This window comes from Glycine soja, chromosome 16, assembly GCF_004193775.1.
Source record: "Glycine soja cultivar W05 chromosome 16, ASM419377v2, whole genome shotgun sequence".
NCBI lineage: Eukaryota > Viridiplantae > Streptophyta > Magnoliopsida > Fabales > Fabaceae > Glycine > Glycine soja.
The window spans coordinates 31,560,009-31,571,848 of record NC_041017.1 but is presented as its reverse complement, the minus strand read 5'-3'; the positions used below and the strand labels follow the sequence as shown (position 1 = coordinate 31,571,848).

Here is an 11,840-nt window from a genome sequence, read left to right as displayed (position 1 = left end):
TCCCAAGATCAGAGTCATATGCCAATTCATTCATGCGATCTCCCCGATTGGATTCATAAATATCTTTCACTTTAAAACACATGCAAACAACATGATACATGATACAACTCATGAGGACTAGGTTGCGGTAACATTTTCACAACCCATACACATGCCATGTTATATTGCATTCACATGTATTCATATAAGCATCATGCATTCATTCATAATATTAATCATAGACACATTCCTTCATTAACATAGAAATTTCATGGTATAGTAAGGGCAAAATATATGCTATGAATAATCCATAAATTTTCATTTAGGTTATGAATCACATGCATAGGAACACATGCATGCACAACAACACATAGAAAGAATTACACGGGCAACAACAGACATATATACACACTCAAATTTACTAAACAATTATTTATTAAAAATTAAGTATTTAAATAATGGCAAAGGCTAGGGTGGACATCTTGATCGGTGGTTCCCGTAACTCTGAACCATTAGATTAGTATCGTCCCATGGGTCATATTTCACAAACTCTGCACAACATTACTCCTCTCCCATTTCTCTTCCTGACAATTGCTATTGTGGATCATCATTTGCCGTGGAGGAACTGATGGGAGGAAGTAAGGATTTGGTGTGAACAATCCTATGTTATTAGATTAATCCAACGGCTAAAAATAATGGTTCACACTGAAGCAATGACCAAGTGCGTAATTTTTTTTTTACTTCCCCTTGATATATCTCTCGATCCGTCCTATCAATCAATATTAAAAAGGATTCTCCTTATGATTTATTCATAACACTTAAAAATTGTGGTGTTACACATACAAAGAAGAAATATGCAATGGAAGAAAAACAACCATGCAAGCAAGAGTTCAGTCAATGAATTCTACCCTTTTACTTTTAACCCAAAAATAAAAAGATTTTTTTCTTTTACAAAGGTCTTGTAAAATATTTTACTATCATATTAAACAATTACTTTAGTTATTTACAAAAAAAAAACAATTACTTTACTCTATCATTATCATTATCATTATTTTCACGACAAAAGGAAGAAGACACGAGGTAATAAAGGGAGCGTAAAGATGAATTGATGTTATGGAGTAAACATGGTAATGTAAAACTAGAGATGTTGATTGGTGAGTGTGTGCATGAGACAGGGATGTTAACTTTCTCTCGCCGATTGATTTTTGAAAATTTGATTTGTTTTCTTTAGCCTTTATCTGCCGACAAAAACTCAGAGGGCCATAAAGAGAGAAAGAGAAAGAGCATTTAGAGAGTGTTGAGTTGTGTGACATGTAACACCAAACTCACTCAAACCTACCTTTGTTTTTCTCCTTCTTTTTCTTCTCAGTTTCATTCTCTTGCTCATGGACATGGATGTTTGCCGAAATATATCAGTTTCTTCAAGTGAGTGTCAGCAAGAGCTTCCCACCCTTGATGACCTTTTCTGTCATCAGAACACGGTTAGTAGTGTGTTTTGCCTCTTCATTCTACCTTTCTATTTTTCTGCTTTTTGCACTTATTTGATAAAATTTTCTTACTTTGCTACTTGTTTGCAAGTTTTATCAAATGGGTTTTCCTTGAAAACCCCTCCTCCCTTTTTTGTTTTTTTTAAGTGATGAAGAAGTGATTCTTTTGTGTATGTAAACATATGAACAAAATTTAGATACAGTTTCTTTCTTAAGTGTTGCTTGTATCAGTCTTAATTTTGTGTAATAAAGGTTTGCTTTTAAAAAGATTAAGTGGATTATTAAAATAAAACTCCAATTCTGATTGAAAAACTGCACAAATAACACTTTAAGAAACTGTTTTTTAAGTTTTTGTCCTTAATAAACTCTGCAAATACTTTATAAAGTTTCAGTATTTGTTGGTATGTGTGTGTATATAAGTGTTTATATGCTGCCTTGTGTGTGGATTGTTCCAACTAAATTTGGCACCAAAAAATGTGAGCAGGAAGTGGATTTTGGCATGGAATGGTTATCAGTGTTTGTGGAAGACTGTTTCTCTAGTAGGCCAAGTTGCCTCTTGCCACCCTCTGGTGGTGGTGTTCAAACCACAAGCACTAGCACCAAGCCTTCTTCAGGCACAATAATGCCAAGACCCCAACAAAGTCATCACTGTCCTTTGCAGAATTTTGCTGTGCCAGGGAAAGCAAGGAGCAAGAGAAAGAGACTTTCAGCCCCTAGAACAACAAAACACACCCTAAGCACATGGTCACAACATTTCAGCTCACAGAATGATGGGGTGAGTTCTGACCCTCCTCTCTTGAAACAAGCATATTGGTTGGCTGATAGTGAACTCATAGTCCCCAAGAAGAAGGATGTTGAGCAAGAAGAGGGGGTTGTTGTGGTGGTGAAGAAGGAGAAATTGGGGGATTATTATGATGATGAGGGTGATGAAGTTAACAACAATAATACCAACAATAATAATAATGATAATGTGCAGCACCCAATTCCAAGAAGGTGCACACATTGTCTAGCTCAGAGGACCCCACAGTGGAGGGCAGGACCATTGGGTCCAAAGACACTATGCAATGCATGTGGGGTGAGGTACAAGTCTGGAAGGTTGTTGCCAGAGTATAGGCCAGCCAAGAGCCCTACTTTTGTAAGCTATTTGCATTCCAATTCACACAAGAAAGTCATGGAGATGAGAATGGGTGTTGGTGTTGCTGTTCTTTCTACAGACAAGAAGTAGTGAAAATCATGTGTTACTAAGGTTTTAAATATCGGTCGCAGTCGCATGCGATTTGTTGACATCATGGAAAATCACAGATAAATGTGACTGATGCGATCTCGACTGCGATCATCAACAATTAAAAAATATTGATGTTGTGATCCAAATCTAAGTCGTGGGCCTTTTTTAAAACCTTGTGTGTTACTATATACTTTTCATGTATAATCAAACTTGAAATTAAGGAACAAATTGTTTGGAAACAGATATACCATCGAGGGGGGAGGAGAATGTGTTACAATGACATCTACATATATATTATGAGCTATAGGAAGCACACTTTCAAAAGTACTAATACAAGTGCAGATTATAGCTTGTAATATACAAGGAATAATTTTTGTTTTTTAATTTCACCATTTTTATTCAAATCATGGCTACTATACTCAAATGTAGTTTTCCTATGTTATAATCCAATTATCCAAAGTTGTACACACAAATTACAATCCAAAGTTCAAAACATGCTACATTTTGGTCTTAACATGCTACATTTTGGTCTTAACATGCTTGTAAGTTCAAAGCATGTTCAATTAGACATTCTCGGAGGAATTAGATATAATATTTTGCATATGTATAGCAGGTGAAAGCATGCTTTAATATCGATCTTTATATAATAGCATGGTTTCATGCAAAATAACATGCTATACATAACCAAAGTTCAAAGCATGCTTGTAAGTATCATGCATGTTCTTATAAAAAATGTCTAGTTGAAATAAGCCTTTGGTCTTAACTCTTGCCTATATAGTAGTATATGCCCACACTATTGTTGCCTTGTATTTTTTTTCCCCAATATTTCACCATTTTCCTAATTTTGGTCTTTTTGTGCTTTGAAATTTCCATGTCAACGTCATGAATTTTGTTCCACTCGGTATCATATGCTTTCACAACAAGCACGTGAGGGTGTGTCTATTTGTTCAAATTTTGCAGTTGGCATGCACTAACACTATCCCCCTCCATTACGATATCCACATGCTCGTGACTTTTGATTTCATCATACTTTCAACTAAGAATAAGAGGAATAAAAAGGAGGGTGGTGAAAAGAATTCCGCAACTTTAATTTCATTGTTTTCTTTTGCACTCGGTTTATTGATTCTTGTTTGAGAATGGGTAAGGAAACGGGCTTTTCAAGAAACTCTTGTCCTTATGGCCATATCTGGAGAAAGATCAAATTTTCCGAGAGTGAAAGTCGAACTAATAGTAACCATCTGTCTAATTAATTTTTTTAATATACGTTTAAGAGTGGAGTTTTGTAATGAAAAAAAGGTATTTTTTATTTATAATTTTTTTCTTTACTTTAGTTTTTTTTAAATAAAAGAAAAATAATAAATTAGTATGAATTTAATAACTTGACTTTTTTTTAGACAGAAAATAATAAATTCCTCTCATTTGCATAAGTCAAGTTATTAAATTAGTATGAACTTAATAAGTTGAAAGTATAGTGAAATTTAATAACGTCTAAGAGTAGGAATAAAGTTTTAATAGTATGAATTTAGGAATAAAGTTTTAAAAATAAATTACTATGAATTTAATAACTTGACTTTTATAAATATTATATAACTATTTTAATTTAAAAGTAAGAAAATCCTCTCTCTCTCTCTCTCTCTCTCTCTCTCTCTCTCTCTCTCTCTCTCTCTCTCTCTCTCTCTCTCTCTTATTTTTAAAACTTTATTCCTAAACAACCGCAAGTGTAATGATTTGATTTTTCTATTAAAAACATTTTCTTCTTTTTATTTTAGAATAGAAGCACTTTGCTCTTAAAGGTCATATTTGATTCATGCAATAGTTTTAGACTTGATTCCTCTAAATTATGTAAATTCAATAATTTTATTAGTTGATAAATTAACCCAACAATTGATATTCCGTTACAATTATGTTTTATTTTACATATGTATGTAATATCCATTGTTGTGTGTGTATTTGTTTTACACAAATCATACTACCAGGCACATTCAACACAATTTCTGCGAGAGAAAATTTTAGTGTTCAACGTGATTGAACACCAAATCAAGCACCGCCTAAGAGCATGTTTGGGTTAACATTGAAGGTGCTTCCAACGTACTTTTTTCAAAGCAACCCTTTTATTACTTTTCCTTCAACTGCATAGGAATTTGTGCAATTAGTGCTTCAATGTTAAAGCAAATATGTACTAAGATTATTCACTTTGTTTTCTAAAATAAATTACTCAGTTTAGAGGAATTAGATATAATAATTTGCAATTTTTTATATAAGCACATTTTTCTTTATCAGTTAATAGTAATTTGCATATGTATAGCAGGTTAAAGCATTCTTTAATATCCATCTTTATATAATAGCATGTTACGTATTACTAGCCCATACATGTGAGGTCCGCAAAATTAGATCACAGAATAAAAAGTCAAATGCATTTAAGAGCAACTTCCTGCCTTTGCAAGGCATACGCTTACCATCCGATCTAAATTGCTTAAGTCTATAAAATTCTTTATTAAATGAATCTTGAAACTATAATACCAAGAACAACAACTGATGAAAATATCCATATAAATAATAGCACCTATAATAATAATGTTATGTACAAGATCCTACAAAAATAGAATCAAGGGTAGTAGAGTGACAAACAAGGAAGCTACTATTGGGGGCCTTAAAGAAGAGGACAAGGAAGGATTTATCTGAACAATAAAATTGCAAGTAGGTGTTGAAATATTGCTTGTTGTGAGTCTTGCCAAGCCTTCAAAATTGCAGGCCATGTAATTCTGATCCTGTGTCTGGTAGTACATATTAAATGCATATGAGGCATTTCCATTGGCATCCAAGTTGTTGCAAGAAGAACCATATCCAAGTGCAGTGCAATCAGCAAAGGTGCATGCATAGTTTATATTATCAGCAAGTTTGCTTAGGTCCTGTGCATCAGGGTTAAACATGCACCAGTTTGGCTCAAGATAGTGCACATTTTGTGCACCAACTAGTAGCTTGTTTTGGCCTTTTCCAGAAAGGTCCATTGGAAACTTGGGCTTCCCATCATACCCAAAAATGCCCCAATGTCTCTCAAAGTTCCCTGGGGCAATGGTCTTGGCATCCTCATCAATGAGCCCAAATAGGTAAACTTCAATAAATCCAGGCCTAAGTGGGGTCCCTTTGTTTATTGCAAGCCTCGGTAAAAGCCCATTATAGAACCTAAATGCATTGCCTACATTAGCATTTTTGTCACCATCTGTGGGCCACCCCACCTCTCCTACCAAAATTGGCATGTTCCCATATCCTACTTTTTCGAGGGCAGAGACCAAGGTATCAAAATTTGCATCAAAAACATTTGTGTATGAAACCCCATTATCATTTATGGGATTGGCCACACCATCAAAGAAGGCATAGTCAAAGGGGAAATTATCATTCCCATAGAGGCTCAAGAAAGGGTAAATGTTTACTGTGAATGGTGCATTGTTCTTTGCCAAAAATTGCACTATTTGGGTCATTAGGTCACTTATATCTGGCCTAAATATTCCTGCTGACGGCACAGGGTTGTTTGGTGGAGACTCATACACATCAGCATTTAAGGGCACTGTGGCCTTTATGGAGTCCCCTAGGCCTGCGTCATTGAGGGCATTTTGAATGTTCTGTAATGCAGGGAGGGTGATGTTCAAGAATGAACCATTGTAGGATTTTAAAAATGGCTCGTTCCCAACTGCTACATACCTGTGAAAGAATACAGATGGAGAGCAAAATGAACAATCACTTAGTTGGGAAAGAAAGGTTTAACTGCAAAATTTTACTTATGGAATCCGAATATAAAACCCATATGCACAATGGATAATGCTTTATTCACCAAGTTACCAAGTTCAAACATCTGAATTGAGAAAATGGCTTTCAACATTCCTTAAAAAATGCCTTTTAACATTCCTTCAAGATCTATTGTTTTCCACTTATCAAAGATGTAAAGGAAAAAGTGAAATAAGTTTTCTCAAAATTATTCATTTTCAAAGTGTAAATTTTAATTAATATTCTAATTACAAAAGGAATAATTAATATGGATCTAAGTGGTAGAATCGGCCAATCAAAATCGACTTTCAAAACACTCTAAAAAGAAGACACACCACAAGTACCAAAAAAGAGAATCTATATTCAGAGAAGGTACTAGTTGAGTTCACTTTTCTATGTCTACTTCTTAAAACCAGATTCAGTACAGTCAAATTTGCATGCATTCATAAAATACTTATATTTTTAACCATTAGATGAACATCAAATGGTTAAATGGTATCATAAATTTGATTTACTGAAATCCTCACACAATTCCAAATTATTGAATGTTTGAATACGTGAAAAATTGAATGCAAATAATCCAAATCCCTGCTTCCCACAATATTTCCTATCCTCCCTAAACTCAAACAGAAAAACAAGGCACAAAACTCTCTTTTCGTCAATGATATTTGATCACACTGGACTTCAAATTTTTCATAAGCTAAGGTAATATATAGGCCATATCATGAAGCAAAATCAAAGCAAGGATCCAAAATAACAACTAAAACAAGAAATCAAATAAACACTCAGATCAGATCAATGATTCAAATATTAAACAACTGCATACTAATATTTTACTCTCCCTCGAGATTAAAAACATCCCACATTCACAAAATTGACATCCTTCAATGTTAATTAAAAACAAAACAAAACAAAAAAAAAGTGAAAGTAAGTAAAATGACTCACTTGATGTTAATTCCACCCCTGAAGTTGTAACGAGTGACATTCTTCTTGACCCACTGCAAGGCACGATCATAGTCATTCATCTCAGCAAGCTGGTTATTGGGAATGGCAACCATGACTTCAATGCCAGAGCCAGATAGAGCACTCATGCTAGACTCATCTGCATCAAACAGTTTCACCTTTTGGATCCCATTGTCCTTCAGCATCTCAACCACTGTGTCTGCCTTCAACTGGTGTGTGGCTTGAGTCCCCCAATTCACTCCAAGCCCTTCCACACACCACCAACACCAACCCATCACACCAATCACCATAACCAATCTCAAAAACCAACCTTTTCCCATCATCATCACCCCCAGAAAATAATAACAAAAGGGTACAAGTACTGTTTATTTGCTCTTTGAAAAAGGTTGTTTGGGTGGAAAGACTAATCCTTTGAGATACTAATCCTTCGAGATAGTACGTAACAAGTGAAGGTGGGGCTTTAGGAATGAAAAATTTAGAACACTTTTTCTTTCACCCCCACAATGAATGAGAATGAGTTGGCGAAATTGAAAGAATTTTAATTAATTTTGAGACTAATGTGATGACTATTTTTTCTCTAATTTTTCTTTTATCAACCTCTGTTGAACTTTGAACAGTGTAAACCGCCAAAAGTTCTGCCTACTAATATAAATCTACGAATTTTGGACCGATCCTTATTCGTTAGTTCTATTGTTTATTGAAAGCTAAAACCAGAGGAACAAGATTACAAGAAGAATCAAGTTTCTTTGTTTCCTGTATTTTTCTAGAAAACATAGGGGAGAAAGTGAGATTGGAACATGAGAAAAAAATTGAAAATTGTCGAAAAAGGTTGGTTGAATTTGAATGAAAATATTGTTCTATAGTATTGCCGAAGTGAAGAAAGACAATAATATTAATTACCTCCACATATTTTTTTGTGATTGGGGGGTAAGGTGGCACCAAATTGTGGATCTAGAGAAAGTTCAAATAATAGCCTACAATTTAAGAAAGTTTTTTGGACTTGGTAAAGGGAAGAAAATAAATGTGATTAATAAATGAATGGTATGAAAAGAAAAATGGAAGTTTGAATTGCTGGAAAAGAACGAGTTGAAAGAGAAAGGTTTTGCTTATTTAGGAAAAGGAGAAGAGAAGAGAGGTTTTGCTTTGTTTTCTTATGTGTCGGTTTTGGATGAAAGATGTGAGAAGTGAGATTAGAAACATGAGCGAGCGTTGATGTTATTTGTTGTGTGAAGTGTGAACTGGAAAGTGGGGAAGAGGTTTTAGACAGAGAAGAAACCACGTCAGTTGGTCACGGTTTCCAAAATAAATCAATTTATTTATGGGGTTATTAAATATTGACATTTAAGGTACAAATTTATGTTGGTGCATTTAAATTGTTATTTTTTTTGCTGAAAATTTAAATTATTGTTATTTTTTTGTTGAAATAATTTTTTTATTTATTAGTATTACTAGAAATGTTTATTTGTATAAATACATTTATGACTATGAAAATTAAACTTAAGTTTTCATATATATATATATATATATATATATATATATATATATATATATATATATTACTTTAAACTTTCGTTGCTAGACAGACTTTAATGGATTATTATTATTAAGAATGTTTAATTTTTTTTCTTTTTTTCTGAGAGGATGATAATTTTTTTTTTTATTATCTAAATAACGGCTATTTTTCTTTTTCTCACATATTTTATATATATATATATATTACATTTTGTTTCTTCTATTTTTCTCTCTCTTAAATGAAACATTTTCTTTTTAATTTCACTCAATCTATTCAAGTTTATTATTAGAATTATTGAAGGTTGACTCTAATTTTGGGTAGATAGGTAGATTGAAGAAAGATAAGTAAACTGTGTTATAATTGATAGGATAAAAAGAAAGAAAAAAATAAGGAGAAAAATTAGGTGAAAAGAAAAAGCTAAAAGAGAAAATAAGTGAATAGAGTTTGTTTTCTAAGTCAAACAAACAAGCGTTAAGTTTGAGCTGTTGTAACTGTTATATTGGTCTTTTTTGGTACATAACTGTTATATTGGTCTACATGTTCATGATTGAAAAGACAATAACTGAAATAAAATTGTAAAATGCTTTGACAAGTATTTTATATATTATAAAATATTTATTGATGCATACAAAATATTAAAATATATGTTAAAAGTATTATAAAATATTAAACTAATGATGATAAAAAATAGAATAAAACCAGAATTATAACTTTATTCATAAATATTACTTTTATAATATCTTATTGTATTAAATGTTAATTTTAAAAATTAATTAATTAAAAATTAATAAAAATAAAATATTCTTAATTAAATAATTAAATTGAGAAAATATTAATTAATATATTGTATATTATTTATAAATATTTAATTAACTTGAGACTTTTTAAAATTTAATATATATTGATGACTTCCAATATGAATATTAAAAAAATAATTTTAAAATTATAGTAATATTTAATTAATGAATTATAATTCATATAAAAGTTTATAAATATTATATTAAATTTAATATTAAATAAATAATTTATATTTGTTTTTCATAACTATTCTCCTTCAAATAAGAAAATTTGTTTAAGGTAGTATGGATTATTAAATACGGGTACCCTGCAGAAATTTAAACATTGTTTTGTGATGCTGTAAAAAATTTGTTCATTCTATTAGATCTAACTCTTATTTTTATTTTTTAAAAGTTAGACCTAACTCCTGTTAATATTGAATAAATAAATTTAAGTATTAGTTAAAATAAAATTTAGTTGGACAATTAGTTTTCAAAAAATATTAATTTAATTTAGTATAAAAACCTTCAAAATTAGAGTTGGCATAAGGGTAAGGCTAATAAAGCCCCCACTTTATACCTTTAAAAGTTTATCCTAGATTCATTAAATAGGATACCTATCATATTATCTACATACCAAACCCAAAAAGTGTTGGATATGAGAGGTGTGTTTTGAAAAACTCAAGTCATTGGCTATAGATAAAAGCAAAATAAAGTATATAAACGAGAGACAACTCTCACTCTATGAGCTAACATTTGAAGTTTAATTAAATCTAAATTTACATTCTAAGATGATATTAGAGTCTATCCTAGAGCCATTGATGGACCTCCTTTGTTTGTCACGCTACAAGCGATAATCTTAGTATGAGAGAGAGTGTTGGAAAATTCACTTAAATTATGGTCACCCCTAAATAGAAGGGTGTATTGAAGGTTCCATATAATAGGTATTAATTTAGCAAAAAATAAGATATGTTGAAGTTTCACATTGCCTAAAGATAATTTTGCGATAAATTATATAAGTAATGAACAATTTCTATCTTATAAGTCAATTTTATAGGATTAAGTTGAACTTATAACTTATTTTTTGACATAATATTTTAAGAAAATAAGTAGTACTTGATAAAAAGATAGTAATTAATCTATTAAGAGTAATTATATATTTTTATCTTAAATATATTTTTAGTCTTTGAAATTTAATTTTTTTTACCCTTGTAAAATCATTTTTTTATTTTTAGTCCTTAAAGCACTTTATATAATATTTTGAATAATAGAGAACTAAAAAAATCATATTTAAACCTATATTTTTTTTTAAAAAAAACCTAAAAGTGTTAAATCAGTAATAATTATAATTAAATGCATGTACATGCATAAAAATTTGTATAATTTTTTAAATTTCAATAGTGACTCTATTAGATAATGTCCATAAATTATTGTTTTACTTGCTAAAGTGACTCCCTTCTTTATTTTTATGTGTAGTGAATCTCTTCTATAGGGAATAGTGTTATGATCTCTATTCTCTTCAACTTTTCCTAAAGAAGAAAAAAGAGAGTCAACAAGGTGATAGACTTATTAATTGAGTTATAAGGTTGGTCTCAGTCTTTTATTTGTTTTGTACATGTTAAGTTTATGTGAATGTGTTAAATTGACTTTTTTTAGTTGTTTCCTATTTTATATTTTTAACTTCTTTTGGTAATTCAGAATCTAATTTTGTACATGTAATTAAGTTAAAACCTAAAGGTAAAACTATCTTCATTTATCTATCATAATAATTTAAAAAAGGATGTTGTATACCAAAAAAGTTTGGAAGATAAACTATTAACAAAAACAGACATTTTAATAAAATAGTAGCTAACCTTAAAATCATTTTATACTTATCTAAGATTTTATACCAAAATTAATTCTTATACTATTTACTCTACTTTTTTATTATTATTGTTTTTGTATAATGGGGTAGTATCGAATATTGATGCTACCGATGCTCTCCTGCGGTCAGGTGGTCGGTGAACTCAGCCGTCCTTGCACCATTACCTGTACACATGGGAAGTTCCCTCTGACTGTGTTAAGAGGAGAGACTTTATTTATTTTTACTGAAATGTTAAGAGTTTCTTTTAAGTAATTAAAAATATATTTATTTT

At 31.1% G+C, this 11,840-nt stretch overlaps 2 protein-coding genes across 2 annotated transcripts; one reads left to right on the top strand and one right to left on the bottom strand.

Annotated features, from left to right (window-relative positions):
- The first annotated feature begins 1,184 nt into the window (after positions 1–1,184).
- Positions 1,185–3,083, top strand: LOC114390993 (GATA transcription factor 9-like). The gene is made up of 2 exons (XM_028351970.1): positions 1,185–1,460; positions 1,951–3,083. Exons 1-2 carry the CDS (start codon positions 1,365–1,367, stop codon positions 2,689–2,691), a joined length of 837 nt encoding a protein of 278 aa, XP_028207771.1. The 5' UTR covers positions 1,185–1,364; the 3' UTR covers positions 2,692–3,083.
- Positions 3,084–5,224: 2,141 nt separating this feature from the next.
- Positions 5,225–8,596, bottom strand: LOC114390992 (glucan endo-1,3-beta-glucosidase 8-like). Its single transcript, XM_028351969.1, has 2 exons — positions 7,399–8,596; positions 5,225–6,390 (listed from the first exon to the last, which is right to left on the bottom strand). The coding sequence occupies exons 1-2, from the start codon at positions 7,740–7,742 to the stop codon at positions 5,283–5,285; spliced, it is 1,452 nt and encodes a 483-aa protein (XP_028207770.1). The 5' UTR covers positions 7,743–8,596; the 3' UTR covers positions 5,225–5,282.
- Between the last annotated feature and the right edge of the window lie 3,244 nt (positions 8,597–11,840).

Bases quoted from the DNA above. Each gene is read 5' to 3' on its own strand.
- LOC114390993 (XM_028351970.1), top strand. From the start codon at position 1,365: ATGGACATGGATGTTTGCCGAAATATATCAGTTTCTTCAAGTGAGTGT. The intron at 1,461-1,950 runs GTTAGTAGTGTG...AAATGTGAGCAG, and splicing joins TTTTCTGTCATCAGAACACG to GAAGTGGATTTTGGCATGGA.
- LOC114390992 (XM_028351969.1), bottom strand. From the start codon at position 7,742: ATGATGATGGGAAAAGGTTGGTTTTTGAGATTGGTTATGGTGATTGGT. The intron at 6,391-7,398 runs GTGAGTCATTTT...ATTCTTTCACAG, and splicing joins AGGGGTGGAATTAACATCAA to GTATGTAGCAGTTGGGAACG.